The following is a 25,772-nucleotide window of genomic DNA, read 5'->3' as shown; positions in this document are numbered from 1 at the left end:
AAATTAGACGGGGTGTGTCACTTTATGGGTATGACCCAGCAATGATTGCAACCTCAAAGGACTCACAACAGCAGGCGAATGTGTCCGGAGGGCTGGGGAAGGGATCCAGAGCCCAGCAACCCTCCTCGCCGGGCGGATGCAAACAGAGCACACCCAGGCCTGCTGGAGGGTGAGCTGCTGCTGATACCGCCGGCCCGAGGAGGGGAGCGGTTTGCTTGGCAAAGCGCTTGGGAGAGGCCTGACAATGGCAGAGCCCTGCTATTCGTGACGGGGCTATTTATACTGACGCTGCATCCGTGCAGCTCCTCTAGGAAGCATTCCAGCATCCCGAGTAGCTGATCCCAGAGGAGGAGGGGGAGCAAAGCGGCAAGGAGAGGAGCCAGCCCCCGGCAGGGCGTGCAGCAGCGACCGCCTCTGGACAGCTCTGCTGCGGCCCGGCTGGGAGGCAGTGTGCTGGATCCCACGGTTTTACGGAGCTGGAGCTGCGTCAGGGGACAGGTGGGCTCCCCTGGTCAGACCCAGCAGCGCCCAGCGAGATGTGTGTACGCAGTGCCATGGCATCACCTGCCCCACACGCCAGTCACGCTTCCCCGGGGTCCCGGTGCCGAGGGACAGCACACTCACCAGCTCGATGCCTTGGGGAAAGGGGTTGTCCTCCCAGTCCTTCTCCGGGAAACGCTGGAGTATCTGTCCCTGTCCATCCCCACTCCCTGCAGAGACAAGAGGGGGATTAGAGGGCAGGCAGCAGGTACACAGCCGGCATTTCAGCCTCTGGTAACACCAGGCTGGAAGCAACACCGGCACGCTCCAGCACTGTGTCAGCCCTCCAGGGACATGGGCAGCACAGAACAGACCCCGGCCCCTTCCACAAACACAGCTGTATGGCAGCACTGCCCCTACCACAGGGAAAAGCAGCAATTTTAACAGAGTAGTGAGCAAACAACTCATAAACTCTTTTATCTAAAGGTACGTAACAGGCACAGCAGAAGTGTGGCAGATCTCTGGTCAAGTTTAAGTTTCCTTCCTTTTGTTGTTAACACAAGATCATACATACAGCTTTTGAACTGTAATTCACTGCTCATTATCTACAACCTGGCACTTGACGTTTTCCCTGAACAATGGCATCATGCCAGCCAGTTTTACTCTCAAGTTACCCTGGAGCTGCCGTTTCCCTGTGGCTTTATGGCACCTGAAGCCTGCACTGCTGCTGGAAGGAGCACTCCCCCACCATGCCTGTCCACCAGCCCACACCAACCCAAATAAAAAAACCTGTGCTTCACCCAGATCATGCCCTGAACTAGCTGGCCAGGCAAGCACGGAAACCGGCACACCAGGGAGCAGGCCAGCTCTTCTGCTGGCAGACAGCTCTTGGGATAGCCTGAAGCAGCTGAAACTCAGGTAGCTCCTGCTACATTCACAGAGCCTGCAAGGCTGGGGAAGCACTTCTACGCTGGCCACATCCTTTCAGTGATGAAGCTGCTCACAGTAAAACCCTGCTCCAGTGGATCAAGCTGGAGTCTGGGAATAAGAAATCCTGAGAAGGATTTTGCTCCTACCACAGGCTAGGCACAGCCACAAAGGCAGGCAGCACCTGTAAAGTGGGACCATCTCGGTCCCTTGCAGAGCTGCTGAGAGATTACGGCATCCACTGCATCGTCCCAGGGGACGACTGCCTCTCTTGTCCCTTACAGTAACGCCTGCGGCCTTTGGGCCAACCTCCGGCACAGCTGGATTTTGGCCCCAGGACTGCTGACGGGGACAGGTAACAGGACGAGCCTCACCAGAAGGCATGCACCACGGAAGGACTATTTTTGGCACCTAGACCTGTTTCCAGTGCTCCACTTACCACCAGCCAGCCACAGCTGAATTTAGCAGAACAAGGCATCAGAAAAGACGCTACTTATAGTCTGAGGACCAAAAAGGAAAGGTCAGTGCCAAGCTGTGAAGAAAATAGCATCAAGCGTCAGGTTAACCAAATCTCCCACCCCGTGCTCAGACACCACCCTCCCCTCCAGACAGGTCCCAGGCGCCGCCGACAGCATCAGTCACTGCAAGGTGCTCAGGCCAAACATGTTGAGTAAGACCTGCCTCCTCTGAGCACAAACGAGCCGGCTCAAGCTTCACAGACAGGAAAAACCCTTTTAGACACACACGTCAGAATTACAGCTCTCCGACGGCCTGCACCCAGCGAGCTCTCTGAGACCCGTGCCCTCCTTGACGGCTTCCTCCAGCAGCCTTGCCACAAGTGCACGTGTCTTCACTCGCACTCTCTTGGTCGCAAGGGAAACAGACACAAGATCACCCTCAATGCAAATGTAAAAAACACTCCAGGTGTTGTTTAGAACAAGGGGAACTTGACCCCATGGGTTTTCTCAAAGCCAAGTGCTGCCATGTTATTTAGCGATCCGTGGACTACATAAATCCTGATTTTAGCAACTGGCATTAACAAGCAGCCTGACTTACAAATTCTGGCCAGCCAAGCCACCCGGCGCTTTCCTCAGCTACTCCATAGGTGGGCTGATCCTTGCATTCCTACTTCCCATCGTTCAACACACCCAGTGTCCAAGCCACTGGCTGGCCATATCAGGCTGTCCGATCAGCGCATCCCTTCCTGCGGAGGGGAGCCGGACCAGCCCCACCGATTCTTCTGCTGTCCCCAGCCGAGATGCCTGGGAAAGCACGTGTGCCTGCGAACGTCGGCATTAACGCAGCTGCTTCGCTTTGCGTCTTCCTTCCTGCCTCCTCCTGCCCCTGCGTTGCAAAAAGGCCGGCACAACTTAAGGTGACACCTGGTCACTGTTCCTGGGGCAGCCTGTTACAGTCTAAATTAGCGTTAAGCTATATTTAGAAGTTTATGAGATGTTATCATAATACAGGAAATTCTAAATAAGCAAAAAGTTAAATACTCAGCTGACACAACAGAACCAGATGACCTTAACTCTCAGGCAGGCCAGCGGCGGTGAGCGCTGGCACGCCGGGGACTCTCCGGGAACGGCTGGTTCTCAGTCCAGTGGGGTCATGGCCAAGCAAGAGACAGCCCTCTGCTTCCCTCGCTCTCGGTGGGTCACTTGTCTCTTAAGTGACGTGACAAGAGGAGCTCAGAACGAACGTCCTGGAAAAAGACTAAGCCAAGACTCCATCTCCTGGGCCCTGGGGCCATGTTTCCAGAGTGTTTCCAGTCCCCTGCAGAGAGATGTCCACCTTTCCTGGAAAATTCACCCAGCAACTGCCTACCAGCTTGCAGGAAAACAGCTGCAGGCTGGCGCTGCCATACAGCATGGGGCACAGCAGCCAGTGCTCCCACTCCAGGGAAGACGCAGGGTCAGGCCAATGGGGAACCCAACTGTGCAGCAGCTTCTCCAGCTGCTCCAGGTGCTGGACCTTCTCTGTGGAGCCTGCTGCAATGACGGAGTAAGGAGAGTCACAGGAGAAGTGAATTTTCATGTGTTTTTTAGGCAAAGTATCTTGTTTGGAACAAGTCCTTTTCCAACACTCACACCTGAAGCCCTCTGCTCTCAGGTTACTGAAAGCACAGGAAGGTGTTTCACCAAGCAACACAGTACAACCAGTACAGTCGGTCTCAAGAAATCAGCCCTCCTGCAGGCTCAGGCACGACTCCCACACCCCTGAACCTCGAAAACTCAGTATGATATAATACAGGGAACACAAAGCTCACAAGTCCTCAACCCATGAGCAAGAGGTGCTTCAGCCTTCCTTCACCCCAGCTTCCAGCAGGGAGGCTGGGTTGTTTTCTAGTTCTGCTGGGAGAGACGGAGGGGATCATTTCAAACACAGAAATGTTTTGCCAGCTCACCCCAGGCACAGGGAGATGGACCTCAACTTCATCGTTGCTTTGAATTGTCTTTAGCAGAGGCTTCCAAGAGCTGCTCAGTATCTCAAAGGAGAAATTATTTTAAAAATTCACCTGTTTTAAAGCATCATAAAACGCCTTATGCTACAAAGCACTGACCATAGTTACTGAGGTGGCTTCCTGCAAAACAGTATTAACCCACAAGGCACAAAGCCATGAAACGCAACCTAAAAGGGGACCTGAAGCTTCTGCCAAGAGCACTTACTGCTGAGATCTGCGGTAAGCGATGCAACATACCCAAACCATGCCTGCAAGCCTGCTCCATCACATGCAAATCAGGCACCAGCCCTGGACTACGGAGCAGGTTGCTAATGGTGCTCTTGGAACGAGCAACAACCCACGTAACCCTCACAGGGCTGTGAGCGGTACCAAACAGTGGTTGGGCAACTACACCGCAAGGAGTAGGAACTATTGCATCAACCAGCATTATGGCCTGACAAACCTGCCAGCACATCCCTCAGCAACGCTCCACTCTACCTGCAAAGCGAGGTGGTGGCTCCTGGCACAACGGCATGGGAACACAGCTGCCAAGTGCTGGCCAGCAAGAAACAGGGCACTGCATGGCATCGGGAAGAAAACAAGCACTCTCTCTAGAGGAGCCCCAGGCAAGAGATTCTCACCCAAAATGTGCAGGCTGTATTTATTACAAACCAGCACCTGACTACCCAGGATGGCTGGAATTAAAAAACAAAACCACTACATTCAGCTGCTATGACAAACTGTGATGAGATCAGGTCAAGAACAACGTGATGTGCACAGCGAGATCCAGGAGGCTCTGGCCGGCTCCACGCTCCCCCTCTGCAGCTTTCCAGGGTGACAGGAAAGCACATCCTCGCTGCAGTCCATCAAAGCTGAACCCAAGCCAGATCATGCTTCAGCACCTGGCTGCGTGATGCCTGTGACAAGAAAGCAAAGGCAGGAAGCTCGTCCAGTTCACGCCTGCCCAGCAAACAGGAAAGGTCTGCCAGGGATGAGAGAGCAAGCGGTCCAAGGCTGCAATCTCTGCAAAGCTTTGACAGGCATCGACAGCTCCCTGGGCCATGCCTAGCTGCTCAGCTGCAGGCTGTGCTTCAGACTGGCAGGCAGACAGCTTGTCGTGGGACAGAGCGCTGCAAACGCTGCGGTCTGAGCTGCAAATGCACACCAGCATGCGCTGATGGCACAGGAGCTGCAGGCTGCTCTGCAGACAACCCTGATGTCCCACACCCCAACCCACAAAACTATCAAACCACATGTGATAAGCTACTGTAGTTCTTCTAGGCATCATGGAGAGCTATGTCCCCCTTCCCCATACCTCCACTTCTCTTTCTCCGCATGACGGAACTCACTTTTTAGCGAAAAATAATTCAACAGCTTAAAAAGAGAAAGGGAAAAAGCCCACACAATTTCAGTCAGTAACTTCCAGCTCTCCCAAGCAAAGACGAACTGGAGACAAGCTGCAGCCACAACCGCTGCTGGAGGACATCTCAGCAGGACCCTGCCCTGGCCAGAGGAGACCCATCCTCATGGGGACGGACACCTGCCTACAGCCCAACGGCTCCCGCCAAGCTCCCAGAGCTGCACAGTTCTCCTCTCAAGCACGCCAACCAGGAAATACAATTTTATTTTTCACGCTAATGTCCCCACCTGCTGTTTCGCTTTCAGATATAACCATTACAGGCCAAGTCATCACTGGCTCTTATTTCCCCTGCTCTGCCTGTCATGCCTCACCCCAACAAAGCAGTTTCAGAGGCAGGCTCCAGACAAAACCCCTTCTCCATCTCATTTCTTTCATTCTCGGTACAAGAGAAGCACCTTTGAGATCTTCCCTAGTTGTGTGATCTTCACATCTTGGCTACTGTGTTCATCCCGCTGGCCTCAAAATGTCCTACGAGAAGACTTTTATCATGCTGACCTGATGAAAAAGGCAGGACTACCACCTGACTCCCAGTTAACAGGAGTGCTAACACCTGCAGGAGTGGAGAAGGTGAGATATTCTAGCCCATGGACATCAGCTCCTCCTTCCCAGAGGGCAGGGAGAAGCTTCGGGGGATATATAAAACAACAGAGAGAGAGAGAATAAGGCAGAAATAGGGATTCAGAACTGAGCCCAGCAAGCCATCCTCATCCCAGAGACTGAAGTCCTCCCCCCATCCCACCAAACCCACCGCACCGGCGGACACAGCAGCCCCAGAACAACACGACAAGTGTCTGCTCAGAGGACAATGACTGCACTGTTCCCTCATCACATATTTATGAAAGGAGCACGAAGAATGGCTTTTTTATGGAGGAAAACAAAAGGGCTGTGTGCGGGGCTCGTGGGGCCAGGGCTGGCCCGCTCCTCCCGGCCACCGCGGCAGCCCCACGTCTGCCACCGTCCCGGGTGCCCCGAGCCCTCCCGTGGGGAAAGCCCACCTGCCCCAAACCGACCGAGCAGACTGCCCTCGTCCCCACACCCCGGCCACGAGCAACGTCCCCCTGGCACGGCAGGAGGTGCCCCTGGCAGCACCGCGGCATGCCATCCACCCGTGCGGATGCCCCGGGGAGAGGAGTCATTTTGCTGCCACGTGTATATGAAGTCCCTGCTGCAGGCACGGCCGCCTTTTCTGTCTGCACAGGGTGGGGCCAGCAAGCCAGAGGAGTAAATATTTCAGACAAATAAATAATCCACACGTTCTCCTTCGCTTCATGTTTTAGTACAACTTCACAGAAGACGAAACTTGGGAAGAAACAAAGCTCGACCCTTTCCCAGACTGCAGGAACACCAGATGCCTGTGCAGCAGCCAAATCACTGGCACCTTGCACACGGCCACGGACCGGAGCCAGATTTGAACCAGATACAGAAAGCGCACCCAGCAGCAAGTCTGCAGGACAACAGCAGGATTTAAGGCAAAAGTCTCTACAAAGACACAAAGTTGCACCCAGAACACCAATTCCTGTCCTGAGTAAATTAAAAAAAAATAAATAAAATAGGGGAAAAAATGAACTCATTCTGTGTTTAATGATCGCCTTGGTGATGTTTGAGGGCATGTTTGACTCTCTATAAACACAAGATGATAATGATCAGAAAGGACAAACAGTTTGGGATGGGACCAAATGCAGAACTGGGTGGTGAAGCAAACTGTCTACATGCAACTCTGATCAAAACACGACCAACTCGTTGTTGGGAAAACTTCCTTACAGCGATGGAACACCTCCCAAAGGTAGGCAAAATACTCCATTCTTGGGTCACTTGCTCCCAGATAAAACATCCTCAAGAAGAGTCAGTGGGAACGTCGCTGCCCAGCCGGTGTGGGGTGGTGAGTACCTGCTCATGTTTTCCCAGCACAGCACTTCCACTGAAAGTCATGACTCTCGGAAGTTCTTCTGGATGAGCCACTTAGTAATGAGATGTTTATAGGAGAGCTAAAATTAAAGCCTGTGAAGAACTGGACGGCGTTGCCCTCCCTTACAGAGCTCTTCACCATTCTATTTTCACACCGTTCCTTCCCCGGGCCCCCGCTCCCGTCCCCGAGCTGTCATTACCTTCCTCAAACCTGTTCTTACTCACTCTCAAATTAAGGCTGAGAAGTGTCGGCGAGACACCCCATCTCCCCCCCGGCTGGCGGGTGCATGGCACCGGCCCGGCGAGCAGGCAGCCCGGGGGCAGCTGGGGACCCGACCTCCACGCCGGGGCAGCACCAGGACCTGTGAGGTGCAGACTCCATGGGGTCAGGCACGCCGGCAAACCCTTGCGGGGCAAGGAGTCGCGGCTGGAAAACCCCGGGAGCTGCCATGGGCCTGCGGGGACGTGGTCACTCTCCTACCACCCTGGCTCCCTGTAGAAAGGTCTGCTCAGATCTCCCAACAAGGTGGAGGCCACTGCTCTTGCCCAAGCACGGTGCTTTCAGGATGACACTCAGTTGCCCCGACACATGCCCCAGAGTAAACAGCTGAACAGGTCAGGAAAGATCCCGGGATCCAGGACCGGTCCGGCAAAGGAGGGACCAGCTCGGCAGGACCTCCTGTTCAGCAGGAAATAAATCGTCCTGGGCAGGGAGCTGGAGAGAAAGATTTACTACCATCTATGAAACAAACCGCAGATTTGGAGACTAGGCACGGTACATGCTGATATGGAGCTTTGCTCCTTTGTAAAGCTTTACTGTTCCTTGAGCAGATGCCAAGAGGAGAGCTGTATTTATCTTTAGAAACATTAAGGCATAAGAGGAAGTAATTAAAAAAAAAAAAAAATCCGTCTGTTTCCGAGAGCTCGTCCCAGGAAAGTGCTGCTCGGGGCCCAGAGGGTTACTGGCAGGGAGACAGAGATAAGCGTTTTACAGCTGCCTACCACTTGTTCACCCATAGCCATTTCTGGAAATGCTCCCTGCCAGTACGTAACAGGAAGCCCTTCATAAATACCTCGGGCTTGACACAACCAGCAGAGCCTCCACGCAAACATAGGGCCCCCAGCCTCCCCCAAACCACCACGCACAAGGTGCCTCGGTCACCGTCGGCTGCTGGAGAGAGCACCCGCTCCTCCCAGCCCGCACCCGGACCCAGAGGTCTCTTCGGAGGAGCCCTCCACAAAAATGGTCCCGAGCCACGACAGCGCAGGAACTGCTTTAAGGCACGAACATGCTGCAAAATCAAGAGCCGCAATGTGACAGCGCCAGCTGCTTGGATGGAGAAGGCGAGATGGGTGTCCGGGGGTTCCTCCAAACCCAGAGGGACCAGGAGTGACGTGGAGCTACGGAAGATGCTGGGAGAAGCATCCTCTACCCAGTGCCACCAACTGAAAACGCTCGTGTCAACTCTGGCTTTTATTCTCTCTTGAGGGAGGAACTGGCTCCCAACAGCAGGTCCTTGCTGTTCAAACTGTGTGCTCCACCTGAAGCACGGAGGTGATGGCCTCACACCCTGAGGCACAGGGTGACCAGACACAGATTCCCTATCCCGCTCCTGGAAACACTGCAAGGCTCTCCCTTAATCTAACCTCACTGAAAATAGCTTTGCCCAGCTTATACTTTGCAGGCTGGTTAGATTTGCAACTGAACTCCCAAATCTCTACAAACCACAACTCGAAAGCCACCATTTTAGCAAAAGTTTCTGGAGAATCCAGTTTGCCAAAAAGCAAGACAAAGTTGTATCCCAGCCCTGCCCGGGGCTCCACTTGTGCTGCAGAGGGAATTCCCCACCCAGCAGGAACTCTCCAACCCCGAGTGTCTGCAAATGTCTCTCTGGAACAGCTGGGAGCAGCAGCAAAGCATCAGACCTTACCCAGGGGCCTGCAGAGGACTCATGGTCTTCAACCAGAAGAAACACTTCCCAACCCTGCCTGCTCCACTCCGGCACTCTCCATTCACCGCGGCCTTACTGAGGTGGAAATAGTGGTCCCTAGTGCAAGCAAAGCACTCCCAATGATGAGAACACCCGATACAGGGCATCCTACAAATTAAGATTCACTTGTCCAAAAAACTAGGAAAAAAAAAAAAAAAAAATCACGGTTCTCAATGTCCCACAACTGTCATCAGGCATTTGAAGATTGTCTCAAGTACCGCCTCCTCAACGGAGCATCCTTGGAGCAGGAGACCACTACTGGAACAGGCTCAAGTTGTTTGCTGATGAGGGGTTGGTAATGCTGCACACAGATCAAATGCTGAGCATGCCAGTGCTCCTCCAGCTTTGGGGCTGTGAGATAGCGGGCACCACTAAGCAGCTGGAGGGACAATACAGGACAGCAGGGACAGTTTTGGAAAGCACCTTTACCTTGGCAATGAGCACGTTTGTGGGCCTCCAACATCCTCCTCGTGCAGGGGGAGCCTCACTGCTTTGGGTGCCCCCCCCCAGCATTGCCTTGCAGACATTAAAGGTGGAGAAAGGTTTCAGAGCAGCGTGGAGAGGAGAGCGAGGCACAGCTGCTGGGAGCCAGTTACGGCTTCAGCCAGGGTGGTACAGGGACGTGGGGGCTTTGGAAGGGAGAAATTTCTCCAATTATCTACCATAATAGGTATTTTCAGTGCAGAACAACTGATATTTGGGGGATACAAATCTCATGATTTACTCGTGCTCCTGATCAAACACTCCACGATCCACTTCAGAGCAGAGCTGCTCTCCCTGCTGCCCCTCAAGGCACGCACAAACTAAAAGGACAACTGTCTGAGCTGGGGCTGCGGCAGGGGACCCTGTCTGATCAAAAACTACACCCGCTCTAAGTGGGAATTGTTAAGAAATTCACTAACAAGCCTTGTTAATGCAGCATTTAAGTTCGACCCTCACCCTTCCCTGGCACAGAGCAGCGCAAACTCAGAAAGTGGAAGTGACAGTACATGCCAGTGTCACCTTACTTACGTTTTTTTTACCCGACTTCCTCCTCGCCCTGGAGACGCTGAGGGTGCCATGCTCGATGCTCGGTGCTGAAGAGCAGGCGTAGCTGCCAGACGAGCTCAGTGGAGCTGCAAGGGCTGCTCAGTGGTGCAGGATGCTCCATCCATCCCCTTCCCTGCCCTCCCCGGCGCCCGCAGAGCAAGCGGCAGAGCACATCAGCACTCCTTCCCACACGCCTCGTCGTGGAAGCTGTGGCATTAAGTTGCAGTACAGGAGCAGCATGAGAGTCAAAATAGGTCATAAAAGGCTGTGTTAGACATATTGCTGCAGTCTGGAGGTGAAGGGGCTGTACAGCCCAGTAGATGCAGGGTTATTTATATGCAGTAGGCCCAAAATGTGAGTGTCTCCTTTCCAACACAGAATAAGCAACAAGAAGATTTTTAGACTGACGTGGTGCCAGCATGCACGGCTCCTGAGCACACCGGTGTTTAAGGTATAATGGGTCGTAACGCAAGAGGAGACCTTGCTGCATATAACCTAATTCAGCCCTTCCATGTTTTCCGCAACACACGCTTTATAAAGCCCCATGTCTGAAATGGTATCAGATCTCACAATTAACCAAAGGTTTTTCTGAGGAACCAACATGGTGTTTGGATGCACCCCAGGGCTCAGGGTGAGCCAAGCAGCCAGGCAGCACCCTTGGCTGCAACCACATCCCCGGCTCAGCCAGAAAGCAGGCTCATGGCATGGGACGTGCCCATCATCAGCCCCACAGCCCAGACTTTCTTTCTGCAACAAGAATAACACCTTGCTGGGCTAAATGGGACAGCACCAAGAGCTGCAGCTAGCGCAGCACCCAGGGGGGACACTGCTGCTCAAATCCTCCCGGGAGGAGAGGACCCAGTGCCCATTGGGAGCTCTGCGCTAGAAAGCAACTGCGTCTGCATGCAGGGACAGAGCTGGTTTTCCCTGCCCCAATTTTAACATCCCTTCCTCTTTGCCGCCGTGGGGCAGGGACAGAGCTCCCACCCGGTCAGCCCAACCGCAGCCAGCGGAGCCGTCCCGCCGTGCGGCACCACGGTAATCCCCGGCCGTCACGCGCGGGCACAGAGCAAATAGCGCGGCCCACGCATGGCTCTGCGGGCACACGGTGAGCTGCTAAAAGCGTTTTGGGGAGGAACCTATTCTATTTTTACCTGATGCCAAATTCCAGTTACTTCCCAGGGGAGCTATTAGCCAGCTCCACTGGCACCCTGTCCCGATAATTACAGGGCCACGCCACCAACATTTACCCAAGGCCTAAAAACAGCACGTGCTGCGCTGATGGCTCCTCCTGCCCCACCACAGCCCAGCAGTGCCCGCGGGGACCCGCTGGTCCCTCCAGAAACCCGCTCTGGCCGTGTGGACAGGACACGGCGGCTGGGCACACCCCAGCTCACAGAGCAGCCGTGGGGATACACTGCACCTCCGCAGCCCACCATTATTTTCAGTCTTAAGCTTTGGGACCTTACAGCCCCGCTGGCAGCGTGGGCTTTCGAGCGCTCCAGCCCACTGTGTCCAGAGACCTCAGGAAGAATCATGGAAAGCAGCGTATTCACCTCAAAAACCGCACGGGAGCTGTACATATCCCAAAACGCCGCACAGCGCTGCTGAGCCGTGCGGGGCATTGACAGACGTGCTGACTTGCCAGGTCCTCAGCCCGGAATCACAGCAACAGGGCATCGAAGTGCATCTCTCGCAGGAGTAATCCAGCACTGGACAGCAAATTTGAAGTTTTAACAAAGGAGTGTCCAAGCACTTCAGCACGATTCAAAACTCAGTGTTAGACACCCCATAGTCACATTTGTGATGAACACTATGGCGCAGACACTACAGCTTTCCCACCCATCACGAGGGTCCCAGCCTGCACATTCGACTGAGCTCTGTTTGCTTTCCACCCTCGCTGCCGAGGTCCCTCGCACAGGGCTGCATCCCCGTCCATGCCCTCCCTGGCAGGAGCGAGCACAGCTCCATCACCGGCTCTGGAATGACGCAGCCCCGAGGATCCCGCTGCAGCTCCTCACGCCTGCGCCAGGGCAGGCAGCATGTGCTGCCGGGTCACAAAATCCGCCACCAGTACAACAGCCACCCCAGCACAGAGCTTTGGCCCCTACAACGTGGCTCCGGGCAGGAGGAGCACGTCCTGCTCAGCTTGGCACTGGACAGCTCAGTACCTTAACACCCTGACTGCTGGCAGGTCCCATCGTACGTGTGCCCTGTCACACCCGAGGCTGGCTGGCTGGCACAGGCTCTGGGAGAGGCTCTGCACCATCACCTCCCAGTGCCTGCCAGCAACAGCCACTGTCCTCCATCTCCCAACACTCCCAGCACACCAACACTTGGCTTCCTGCAGGGCCATGCTTCTAGCATCGCTCTTGGCCTGCAGAGCAAAAGCTGAAAGCAGCCTCTGAGTTTCCCAAATGCCCAGTGGGGAGGGGATACCAGCCTCCAGTGGCTGGCTGACAAGAGAGGAGGGAGGGCACAGAGCTGCACCCTGCTCCTCAGCAAACCCACACCACCCTGAAGCCAGAACCAGCGGTGCAGCGGTGCCCAAACACCTGCGGGATGGCTCTGAACCGTCTGAGCCCATCTACAGTCCGCTTCAGTGCGATCCTAAACCTGGAACAGCCCTCGCCTCCTGAAATCCTCCAAGAATCCCTACGCGCCGCCCAGGAACCTCGGGCACAGCACTGGCACGCACAGCCCGTGACCTGCCCTGGGGCCCTGCACCTCCTCCTGCCGCCACGGTGGAAACGACCACCAAAACCACCCTGCTGCTGCAGCCACCGCCGGCGGTGTTCGGCTCATGCCATCCAGCGTCACGGGGATCAGGAGCTATTTGAGAACGGGGCAGCTGAGTGCTGTGGGCCGGAAAAATAATGCTGCCGGGAAGCCGCTGGAAGGAAAACTCCCCTTGCAGGCAAGAGGCAGCAGGAACAGCAACGTAACCAGCGAGTGCAAATAGCCCTCGCATCGCACTGAACCCCCTTCGAGGCATGCTGCAGGCAACAATCGATGGGGTGAGGGCAGGGAAGGCAGGAGCTGCCCTAACCCCCCATCAGCTACCCCTGCTCAGCGAGGGGCAGCCTGCCACGCACACTGGTAAGCACAGGAGGGGACGGACACGTGCCCCTCGACGTCTCACCTCCCTGCGGCACTGCCCACACTGTCCCCAGCCCTGCCTGACAGAGGCTGCGAGCTCCCGCACACAAAGTGAAGGGAAAGAGCAGCTCCTCTCCCCCCAAGCCCAGCAGGCACTGCTCACTCTCATCGCCAAGAGCAGGAGCTTACGGGAAGCCCACAACTGCGGAGCAGGGTTTACGGCATGGCTGGGCTTTCCTCACTGAAACGCCTGTCAGCACCACGCTTTCCAATGGTAGGTCAGCCTCGCTCAGCGTCACGTGCGGTGATGAATTTTCACTGTTCTGAACACTGACCTAAGCGTGGGCTTCTCCCATTGCATTATCTAATTCTTGACGTTATTTGTGTTTTGAGGCAAATCTGCTCTCACTGTTTTATTCCACTCCCTGATGCTCCCTGGAGCTATGGCACCCAGAAGCACACTGTATCAGTGGTGAAGCATCACCATGCAGATCACAGACTTGCAGCACCAATCAGACACTTCTACAACTTTCTATCATAAAACTCAAAGGTGAGGGTTTGGGTTTAACCCTGGGGACTGAGAAATGAGCCAAGCTTGCAGATACCCACAGACCAGCAGGACCTGTCCCTCACCAGAAGCCTCTGGATTGCAGGTGTCCTGCTGCGCCTCTACAGCCCAACCCATGGTCATCTCCAGGCAAGCATTGCCGTCCACCAAAGCTGCTCATTAATTACTGCCTCTTCCTCAATCAGTGCATTTCAATCCCACCTCTAATCAGTTCAAAGTGTTTTTGCGTTTTAATCTCATTTCCAACACATTTCCCAGAGCACAACAGCAGAGCAGAGTGAAAGGGGACACAGAAGGCCAAGAAAAAGATCGACCGAACAGGGAGAGAGCACGCTGTGTTTGAAAGCCACCCTGACGGGAGCAGTGAGGCTGGGGAAGCCTGGCTGCAGCCACAGCTGGATGGAGGTGATGGAGAGGCGAGCCGAGGACATGGGGCCGGTGCACCCGTGGGGGCCAGGGAGGTGGCTGTGCAAGGACAGGGCAGCCTGCACTCACTCAGCTCCCCTCTCCCCAGCGTGCCACCACCAGCCACCCTCGGCTGCCTGCACAGCAGCCAGGCTCGGTTATCTCTCGTAAACACAGTAAACCACAAATCCCCGTTATACGCTCCAACCACTGCTTCTGTATTCCCTGCTCCCGAGAGCCAGTTCGTTGGGAAATTGCAGTGACAAATACATGGAAATCCCAACTGGTAAACGGATGCAAAGGGATAGTGGGAGCAAGACACAGCCACAGGTGCACAGCAGAGAATGAAACCAGCTTCAAGTTTCAGGACAAAATAACTAAATGCCAGCACCTCTCCCATCTTAAGGGCACGCCGTCCATCTTGCTGGGCAATACACTGTAAAGCAGACAGGGACAGAGGGGAAAAAACAAAACCCAAACAGACTGGACTGTTCTTCATTGGCTCACATGTAAATATCCCAAGTCCCTCCCTTTTCAAGCATGCCAGGAAAAAGAAGAATGACCTAAGCACTAGCTCAGTTTGTCTCGACCCTACAGAAATCGTTTACATCCATGGAGTTTGCCAGGATCAACATCTCCCACAACTGCAGAAGGAGCTTTTGTTCCTGGTGCCCTGCGCAGGAGGCGGCCGCAGGGAAGAACAACGGGGTCGAAGCTGCCGTCAGACTGGGGAATGTGGCACCTTCAGAGGGGAAAAAAACGTGCTGTGAGTGACAATATAAAAAACTGCCGGGGTACGAAATACAGAAACTAGAATCAAGGTCAGCTTCCACAGGTGCCTCAGCCAAAGTTGGCAGTGCTGGTGCTACGAAGCAACTTGCATTAAGCGTTGAAATGGGAGGAAATGTTCTCATGAATACATTACTGACCCTGCTAGAAAGCACTGCCATTAGCACACCCACTTTTCTGGCACAACGCATGGACGAGTGCATCAGCCCTGCTGAACAGCCACTGTCCACAGCACGAATTGCCATCGGAAAGCCAGAGCTCTGCAGGGCAGTCAGAAAGGCTCTTCCAGAGGCCACCATGCTCAGTCCAGCCAGCGGCATTTCGGCTGCCCTGGAGCCCTTGTGCGAGGCAGCCTCGCAGAGATCACTCAGTTGTGGCTCTCCAACTCCAACCAAAGGGACCCGAGTGAGAAAATAACTGAACCAGGTGCTGAAAGATGAATGCTGAGGCAGCCATAATCTGCACAAGTTAGATACAGCCTCCCACCAGACTCGTCCACCTGTGCCTGGTGGGGAGCAGCACCTTATTTTGGGGTCAGAAGGCTGGGAATTCTGCAGAGTCAGTGCTAAGGCCCAGCGCTAACAGGAGACTGGGATGCGACAGACATCTGCCTGCCTCGCTGAAAGAGGGAGGGGAAACATCATCCCGTAGATCTGCTGCAGGAGATGCAGGAAGGAATGCACCTGCTACCAGCCAGCCCAGAGGAGAGCAACCAAGGACTGTGGTCTTCCTTAAACTGGAATTTATTTTAGACTGATCCAGTTCTTCCCCTGTCCCCCCAGCCTGGTAATGACAATCATGCCTCATTCCTCCCCATCCCTTCCTCCTCTTCCCACACAGAGAACTGCACTAGCTGGGAGACGTTGGGATGCTGTACAAACTGACCATCACCAGAGTGCCACAACAAAAGAGGACACAACTCTTACTGTCCACGGGGGTGTAAAGCTAAGGGATCACTTAGCTCTGCTGCTTCAGCGCAGACCCACGAGCAACATAGGCCATTGGCTTTATGGCTCCTCTTCCAAAGCTCCAAACCACAGGCTTTATGTGCAATGCAAACCCTTCCCGAGAGGCCTCTTGCTGGGGCACGGTGTAAGGAGCAAAATGGCAGCTCACCCACACAGGCAGAAAACCAGGCAGCGGCTCAGCAGCTTGCCCGAGGTGCCCAGTCAGTCAGCCTTATTGCCGGGTTTCCAGCTCTGCACGCAGGCAGATGGAGCACCTCCGTAAAGGAGGACCTGCCTCGGGGTTAACTCACCCAGAGGCTGCCTGGGCAGGCTGGGCAGCGGGAAGAAGAGAGCCGGGGCAGAGCGGAGGGTTAAGAAGAAGCGAAGCAGCATGGTTCCTGCAGGAACCTCTCAGTATGAGCCAGGCAGCCCAGCCTGGAGGAGGAAGGGGCTGATGCTAACGAGAACTGAAAACACCATCAATTACAGACTGCTCTAGGATGGAGAACTAACATTGCCCCTCGAGCCTTCAGCTTCTGCATCGACAGTTCCCCAGTGAACCAGGCACTTTCTGAAGCTGGTAAAGCCCTCCCAGGGGCAGCAGGTCCCGTCCCACAGAGTGATGGGCAGCCCCCTGCCCCCAGAGCTGGCCGAGCCAGGCTGACTTTGCAGCCTGGGCACAGTCCAGGAGAGGAACCCTGTTCTCACCCAGGATCACTGTTCCCTTCCACCCCACAACACCCCACCAGGCAGGGACGGGATGCAGCAGCAAGAAGCACACACCCTGACCAGCGGTCTCAGGTCTCTGCCCCTCGCTGCTCAGCGGCAGCAGGCAGCTCGCCACCTTTAATCCCCTTGTAATTAGCAGACAAGCAGAAGCAGGGAGATGGCCACTGCAGTGGGTGAATCCAAGCACCACAGTACGCCGGCCAGCACTGAGCCCTGCGAGGGAGATTACCGGGATTAACGTGTCCCCAGCAGCTTCTGCTACTGCCTACTTATGGACACCACCGACACCCAGGTGGGGCTCGTCCTGGGTCCTCCTAAACCCACCCAGTGTTACATAAACGACCTCATCCTCTGCACACAAGAGATTATCTAGAAAGCCTTTAAGAGGCAGGGGTGCCTCCTGAGGTCACAGGAGCTGAGTGGGAAGGACAGTGGCACCATGCCGAGTGCCTCCTGCAGGCACCTTTCCCCAGGGCTGCTCCCAACCCCATCCTGCTGCCAGGACAGAGCCACCAATGCCTCTCGGCACCGGCTGCGCCAGAAGCGGGGACCAGCATTTCTGGGCTGGCTCCTCAAGATCCGCAGGGCATGCAGCTTTTCTCAGCTTTATCCCAGGCACTGGCCAGCAATCCTGTAGATGGTGACTGCTCTCTCCTTGGGGAAATCAAAAGGCATGCCCTGTGCTCAACTGGCATGCTGGATCCCAGAAACCCCAGCAGTAACAGCCTCCTCCCCTCACAGACTCCAGACTAGCAGAATGACTGATTTCCGCCCCAAGGGAGAAGCTTCTAGGCAATCTGAAGCACATCTGTCACCTCCGTTAGTGCAGGAGACACACTATTTGACAGGTAAGGCAAAGAAACACTGTTCAATCTAATTCTTACAAGCAGGAAACAACATTCTCCTCCTCCACCCAAAATCAAAAGACCCGAGGCACAGGGCAGGCAGCAGAGCATGTCATTCATTCCCAGTCTGGCTGCCTGTCTCTGCCCACACCTGCAAAACTGGGTGCCTCCCTAAAAGTGGATCCTGGAGACCAGAGGACAAGGCTAGAAGACTTTACACGTGGCTTGAGGAGCTCCACCATCTCCACAAGCCTAAAATTCCCCATCTCCTGAAAGAATGCAAATGATATCATAAGATAATTCAGAATTGATTTTGAGGGCAAGGGAAGACAGGAAAGCCTAACAGAAGTAAGAAAGGTCTTAAGAGATTAAGACCTGCCCGCTGAGCAGCTGAAATCACAACTAGAAGTTTGGAGGAATGACCGCGAAGCCAACACATTGGTCAAGAGAGCCAACAGTGAAGCAGCTCAGTGCGAACACGGGTCAAGCAGATGCTCAGAGATGATGCCGTGTTTTACAAACAAGTCCCAGCTGCCCTCGGGGTGGGGGGGCATCTGCTGGGTCTTTCACTGAACCACAGAGCTGAGTCCAGGAATAAAGCTGGGCTTCCTTCAAAGAAATCCCCACAGCCAGCTCAGCATCAAGAGCTCCTGCCATGCAGCTCTGCACGCACGCATGATGGCTGGCAGGGCTCTTGTCTGACCGGGTCATACCTCTGCAATGGCATGAGCCAACAGCCCGTACCACTCTGCCAGACACACAATCCAGAAGCTCAGGGAACAGCAGTGATGTCACTTTTTCATTTCTTAAGGCAGGAAGACCTGGCCCAGCCTCAGCACAGTGCGTAAGGATGGGCACGAACCCCTGAACTCCAAGCCAAGGGCTGCATTTTCTACCTATGACAGAGCTTAACCCTTAAGAACAGGGAAATAAAACACTGCTCTGATGGGTGATGGCTCTGGCAGAGATGAACTCCCCATTCTGTAAAGAGCAGAGGAGAAATTCAGCCAAAGCAGAAGTTGCACTTCACTAAGACACCTGCTCTACAGCCTGCTCTCTGCCTACGGCCACAAAGGTGGAATTTCCAGCCTTGCGATAACTGCTCAGACTCAAAATGGCAATAGTTCATCTTAGCAGCTGTTTTGCCAGAAAAATTAAGTGAGAAACTGTTATATGGACAGGAGACTTTGAACATCTCCAAGATCCAATTCATCACTATCTTTGTCCTCTTTCCCACAGCATCCTACCACGCACCGCAACGCTGGCGGTGGGGCTGCTCACCAGACTGTGCACGAGTGCACTGCAATGGATGGAAGTCGGCCATGTACTTCATCTGGACCTAACTGAATTCTGTTTGGTCCTACAGCTGAGACTAAGCTACAGCCTGTCCAGCAACCCATTTCTTAACTATAAAAGAAGTATGGCTAATGCCAGCATTGCAAGGTCTTGAAGACTCTTGGGGTTCCCTGAGCACACAAAGATGCTGTGACCACACCAGCCAGGCAAGATCTTGGTCCCAGTTTGCAGACCTCCCACCTCACTTCAAGGCCACCAACCTCCCTTGCAGCTCCAGGACTTATTGCCTCTGTTGCTCTGCTCCCATGCACCCCTCTGGGCTTTCCCACGTCACACAAGTTTTTCATCCGTTTCTCTTCACTAAGCCTGTTCCACCCCTCAAGAAAAATATTTCCACGAGGGTAACTAAATGCAAAACAAAGCAAGTAGTATCTTCTGAACTCCCCTTTCACCCAAGCTTTATAAAGCACTGCAAACACTTGAGGACACAGAGTTACTATCCTGTCTCCAACAGCATCAGGCACATTATCATCTGTTAGTTAAGGACTTTTTGTCCTGTTTGTAAAGAACTGTCTAGGTTCCAGTCTATCCAAATTGAAATTATTTTTAAAAAGGAAAAAAGTGATCACAGCCTCTTAACTTAACAATGCAATGCCTAAATTCACAGAAATAGTTAATCTTAAAATTTAAAGTTACAGCAGTCTTGCCATTAATTTATATGCAAGACTGAGCTACTTGGCAGTGTCCCTCCTACATGTACTATAATGCCAATTATCTGAGCCATCGGTGGCTTTAGGTCACTGTTATAAACTCTCGAGGCCAAGATGGGTGAGGGGAGCTACAGGCACCGAGTGCTGTACCATTTCTCTCCATTTTTAGTAATGCCCTGTCAACAAAAAATGACTATGCTTAGTCCACTCTCCGGGCTGCCCAACTGTGCTCAAGATCCACGCTGGCAGCTTCCAAGGAGTCCAAAGGATGCCCTGCCTCCCCTGCAGCCTACACACACCCATACCATCCGTCCACACTGCGCCAGCTGCCGGGTGCTGCTGCAACCTGCTGCAACACGGGGTCTGAGCCAAGGGCCCGTCGGTGTCTGGATGCCAAGTCCCCATCGTTCTCTATTTGCACAGAGTACCTTGGTGTGCAGGAGCAGCAGCCAGGACGTGTTGCCTGCAGCCCACGCCAACCCCTGGCTCCTAACCCAGGCCCCGCGGCAGAGCTCTGAACCCCGCTCAGCACAGGACTGTTCCAGCTCCCCGCCGCGAGAGGCCAACAGGACAGGGAAAGCCATCGGCACACGGCGCCATCCTAACCCTGGCCTTGGGCACGACAGCACAGCTCAGCCTCCCTGGCCCTTCATTTAAAGTCTTTGGGTAGCCACAAGTCTGCACAGCAAATAAACAACATGAGAAAGGAAGCACTGCACTCCTGATGCATTTTATTGACCTTTGCTCTCAGCAGAGAACCCAAATCACGGTTGCACATCTGCCCTCCAAAGAGCTTGCAGTTTAACTGCAAAGAGAGGCTGTCAAGACCCTTTTCTCTCAGAAAAAGAGAAAGCCCCTCGAACACTTTCGTAAGCTTTAGCACAGCGCAGAAAAACTTTCCAGCAACAGGGTAAGCTTATGGTGACAGACAGAAGCTTGGTTTAATCCAGCCCATATAACCGAGACGTGCATGGGCACATGGGCCTGGAGACAAATCCCGCAGGCAGCCTGCCTGGACCGCGGCAGACACGCCATGTACAGAGGCAGGCAGCGCTGCTCTGGGCACCTGCAGCAAAGCCGGAGCAGGGAGCTCACATGCCTGCGCAGGGCTAGGCTTCACAACACCCAGCGTTGCTCAAACCAAGGAGGAAAGTTGGTGCAAAAACCACAGGGAATGGGAAACACGCTCAGCTGACTCGGAGGGTGGCTGCACCGCACCCGACCATCGCCGCTGACAAACTCTTACCACATTTGCTCCCCTAAATCAGGTTTCACCATTTATCCCAGGAGACTCAAGGAAAATAAATTGTCCCCAAGAGGATTCCAGTAAAGACAGGCCACAGAGGGATTTAGCTCATGACAGAATCAAAATCCCCATGTTCAAGCATTTTGGCTGTTTATAAAGAGACTCTTGCCCTGGAGGGGCCCACAGTCCCGTTACAGAGAATATTTTCATCAACTGGAAAGTCACCAGTGCAGAAAATGCCCAAAATCAAAACCAAATCTGTCTAAAATAAGAGATGAAGTAGAGAACTGCACGGGGAGGAAAACTTCCTACAGCAACTCTTTGAAACAGATCCTCTGCCCCATCACCACCTCATTCCCTGTGCCCAGCTGGGCTTTGGGCTTTATTTTGTCACCATCAGCACAGAAACACCTCCCATCACGTAGGAACAGACCAAGTTTGCAGGCAGGTTTCAGCCTTTTCCTCTGACACGCCTGAAGGTTTCTGTGCAAAGACGAATTTCCATACAGCTGGGTTTACAAGCAGTGGCCACAGCAGGAGCAGTGATGCAGGGAAACTGCCTCTGCAAGGTGGAGATCTTGCTGGCTGTCCCCAGATTACATGGTTGCTTAAGGAGGACCATACCCAGCCTCCTCCTCCTCCAGAAAGCACTCTCGGCCTGAGCTCCATCAGCACTGTCCCCCCAGCACTGTCCCTGGGGCTCCCCACTGCTCAGAGCACTGTGCCAGGGCCACCCCAGCTCCCCACTTTCCCTCGCACACCCATTGCACTGGGCCCTGGCTCTGCTGGGGAGGACACTCTCCACATCTCCTCCCCAGCACCCAAACCTGAGAAACAGTACAGGCTAGATAAGGAGATAGATGAGGTAAGAAAAAAGCTCAGTGAGTCTGGGAAACTCCTTTAATCCATCAGCTTTTTAGTACTATCAGTAAAGCAAGCGCTTTGGGCTGGAGGCTGCACATGTTGTCCACCCAAGAGCCTACAGAGCCTGCTGCCTGCACGCTGAGGTTACTCAAACCCCGCATGCAGCCCACCGAACCATGGCAGTGGTCAGCCCAGGCTGGACCAGAAGCTGGGATGAGTCCACCAGCTCCGCATCCCTCCCTCCAGACCCAGGGAGGGGAGTCCACATTTTCCAGCAAGCATTTCTGGGAAGCGATCCAAGAGCAGTGAGCAAGCTTCCTACTCTCCCCCCTCTTCCAGAGCCCCTTGTCATCCTCCTTTTGCCTGATGCCAGGCCTGACGCCAGGGCAAGGAGATGGGTCTTTGCTTTCGGGGTGGTGCACAATGACAATCCCAATTCGGGGATTGGGAGGGCTCACCCCCTGTTTGTGGATGCCACAGGGCCAGGGGAGCTCCTTTCCAGCCACCCCGGCACTTGGAAAATTCCACGAACCCCAAAGCCCTCATGGGCTGAGACAAAGCAGCAGAGCCAAGCAAAATAATCATGGTGCAAATGATTTCAGTGAAAGAGAAAGGGAGGGCTGCAATAGGAAACGCTCTCAGGCCAGCTGCCGACGGGAAGGACAGCGTGCTCCCCTGGGGATGAGGCCATCAGCAGCCACATTGGTGTCACTGTGCCAGCATGGCTCCCAGCCCTTTCCAAACCTAAGGCAACAGGCAAGGCTGCCAGACCAGGTAATTGACGGCATCCAAGTTTGCACAGCAATGTACGATGCAGCAGCGTGCAGTAATCCCAGTAACATAACAAGCAGATCTCTTCCCGGACCCTGGGAACTCCCTTTTTGGCATCTGAATTGCTCCATTGCAGTTTTGGGTCTGACCGGGCAGCCCAGACCGGTACAGTCCTGTCCTTGAGCGAGGGCTGCCTATGGGCACTCACACACATTTTGGACTTCCCTCACCCCCAGCTGGTAGCCAGAAGCTCGTGCCGAGCTGGACGGGTGCATTACACGCCTTCCTCAAGGCTGCACAGAAAATGAAGATGGTGTGCACGGCACAGACCCTGCCAGACACCGGCCCAGAGCAGCCAGCCTGCTGCCCTGTAGCCAAACAGTCACAGCCCGGAGCACCTCACCGTCAGCAGCACTGATGGAGTGCAGAGGAAACCACGGCAAACACAGCTAGACTGACTCCTGGGAATAAGCAAAAAGAACAGTGAGTGGACATATAACTTTTGTCCTTAATACAACAAGGGGACAAGAAAACAAGAGTGAAACATTCATGCTGCAAGAAAACAAAACAACCAAAGGAAAAAAAAAACCAGCACACATAGTAAAACAACCAAACACCCTGTAGTCACACATTAACCCTTCATCAAGACAGCACTGCTTAACCAATGCAGCGGCCGCAGACATGGACGCACACCGCACATGCCACGAGCGAGAAGAAAACAGCAGTTTCGAGAGACTGTGAAAACCACCTCTGCTCGCCCCAGATGCCGACTGCTACGCCACTTCACTTGGGTAGGAACCGGCCCTGAGGACGAAGCTGGAGGCAGGGACCCCGAGGCAGCACGGCTGCTGCGGCTGAGGCCAGCCCTGGCCCCGCTGCCCTCCTGCTTCCCACACCATGCTCCTGCGCACAGCATCAGCAACTCCTGCACAGGACGGCTTCTCCCAGAGCCGGAGAAGCCAGAGCTCGAGTCACATCACCCTTTAAAAGCTGCAGGTTGCTAAAAAATGAATGTTCCCCAATCTCTCCAGCTGAAGGAATTGATTTTCAGTAGATGTAGGACTGCTTTGCCCGGATGAAAACCGCAGCAGAGAGGGGCTGAAGGCTGGGTGCACGCACAGACACGGCTGCACGCTAGGCTGCGAGGCACTTGTGGCACCGCTGGGGAAGCGCCACAGCCGAAGAGGGAAGCTAAAAGCAGCGCATTAAGAGCGAGCAGCGTTACGGTGCGTGCATCCGTGTTGGCAAGTGAAATAAAAACCGTGACGTGCAAAGCCACCACAAAGACAGCTCTCCTCTCAAAAAAGAAAGGAAACTGCCGCCTGCTAGAGCGAGGAGCAGCCCTGGCGTGGGCACGGCATGGCAGGCGTTTAGTCGGAGCCCCTTCTCCACAATACATTCACTCAAGCGCACCAGCTTTCCATCCAGCCTCTCTGGGTGCTTTCTGCTTGGAGCGTCCATCCTGCCACATAAGAGGACAGCCTTTGGCACAGCGGGGACCTGCCGGCCCCTGCTCACCGCCCTGGGGCTAAGCTCATCCCTCTGCCACCGCTCAGAGTTAGGCTAAGGATTTAGGGTTACCCACAGCCAGACAGGCAAAGCCTTTGCTGGCTGACGCTTCAGAAGCAGCACTGACTCCTACACTGCTGAACCCTCATTTCTAAGATGCTGCCAGAAGTCAGGGGACGGGAAACCCATACGCAGGGATGCTGGGATCCTCCACTACTTCCAGTAAAGGAAACCACTGGACAGTCCCCTCTGCCGGTGCAACTGAAGGGAAAAACAACAGAGAAATTAGATTGCTATATTCTCCTGCGGCTTTAGACAGACGTGACACAGATGCCCTTTACTGCAGCTGTTTTTCAGCCAAGCTTTAAATGGTTCAAGAGAAATTATTTCAGGTTATCATGGGAATGCCCTGCACAACAACGTGGTGGCTCTGCTCCCAGCCTTCGCACTTGGCTCCGCAGGAACTTTTCCCTACATCGCATTGGCCCTGGACCCTTCCTGAACCCGAGGCAACACGGAAGAGGCGGCAGATCTCCCTGGACACTGTGAGGGAGACTTGGCATTTGCAACGACATTTGAGATCCACGAATAAAAGGTCCTAAGAAACACAATGGACTAAATCCCCAAATCGTCTCTCAAATGTGGACTCAAACAGCTCACCACCCTGAGTAGGGACTTGGCTGCTCCAGGGCTGGTGCAGGAGCAGCTCACTGGCACAGGGCCATGAGGGCAGGCGGGAGCTCCATGACCCAGGCAGGGACAGGGAGCCCAGCCCGGGGCTGTGGGACACGCTGTGGGGTGCAGGGGCAGAGCATTTGGGGGCTGGACAAGATGCGCTATGGGGGGCTTACAGAGAGGAAAGGGAGCGGCCAGGAGCTCTGGGGAGGAAGGAGCATGGAGAAATGGGGATGAGGAGACGAAAGGAGCCGGCACCTGACCAGCACGGCCCCTTCTGCCCTCTTCTACGCCCCACTTCTTCCCCCTTCCCAGGTTGGGGGCTCTGTTGCATGCACATGGGGGTTCAAGTGCCAGCAGCTGGAGTCAGGCCATGGGTGACAGGCTAAGCCTTGGCCGCGAGTGACAGCTCGCATGTCGGCACGGTCACAAGCAAAGACCAAGGCAGGTCAGCTGGCGAGGAAGTCAGTGGTTGGGGAGGCAGTACACGTGTGCATGTGTGCTCCAGAGCAAGACAACCGGAGGGTCTGGGGGTCTAGGTCAACTGCTGAGACCGTAAGGGGGGGGGTCACACAAGACCCATGTGCACACACGTGCATCCACATGCAGGAGGCAGCTGGGGAGAGCCAGGACCCAGCTGCAGCTGCTGGGTGGACTGTGTGTCTATGCCCAGCTCCTGGAGGGGTGTACGGGGTGGGGGGAACATAAAAAAACCAGCAGACAGGGCAGTTCCTCTTGGTGCATCCAGCCCCGGCACTGCTCTTTCGTATCCCCTTCTCACACCAGTCGCAGCAATCTTCACGCCAATCAGGTGAGTACAGAGGGTTGTGTCTATATAAGGGAAGACAGCTGAAGGACTACATGCTACTCAGAAAACCCCAGCTTCCCGTTCAGTCCCCTTCAACCCACAACATCTTTTTTTTGAGTGACAACAGCAAACAATACCAGGAACACGACTTTAGTCAGCAGTGCAACAAGACAGACGAGGGCAAGGCGGGAGCAGCGTGCAAGCTCAGCATGTCCCCTGAGCTCAGGTGGCACAGCAGGAGGGTACAGGCTCCTCTCCGTGAGCAGCCCAAGACCACTGTGGAGGGAACACGCTCCTATAGCCTCCCCAGATACTT

At 54.5% G+C, this 25,772-nt stretch overlaps 1 protein-coding gene across 7 annotated transcripts in view; it reads right to left on the bottom strand.

Moving 5' to 3' along the window:
- Positions 1-25,772, bottom strand: part of SBF1 (SET binding factor 1) — an 86,020-nt gene that overhangs the window by 40,077 nt on the left and 20,171 nt on the right. For all 7 annotated transcript variants that reach the window (XM_030014398.2, XM_030014400.2, XM_030014402.2 and 4 more), the window contains exon 2: positions 625-710. In XM_030014398.2, coding sequence (XP_029870258.1) covers positions 625-710 — 86 coding nt within the window. The remainder of the gene's footprint in view (positions 1-624; positions 711-25,772) is intronic.

This window comes from Aquila chrysaetos, chromosome 5, assembly GCF_900496995.4.
Source record: "Aquila chrysaetos chrysaetos chromosome 5, bAquChr1.4, whole genome shotgun sequence".
Lineage (NCBI taxonomy): Eukaryota > Metazoa > Chordata > Aves > Accipitriformes > Accipitridae > Aquila > Aquila chrysaetos.
The sequence above is the reverse complement of the archived record's forward strand: the minus strand, read 5'-3'. Positions and strand labels throughout refer to the sequence as shown.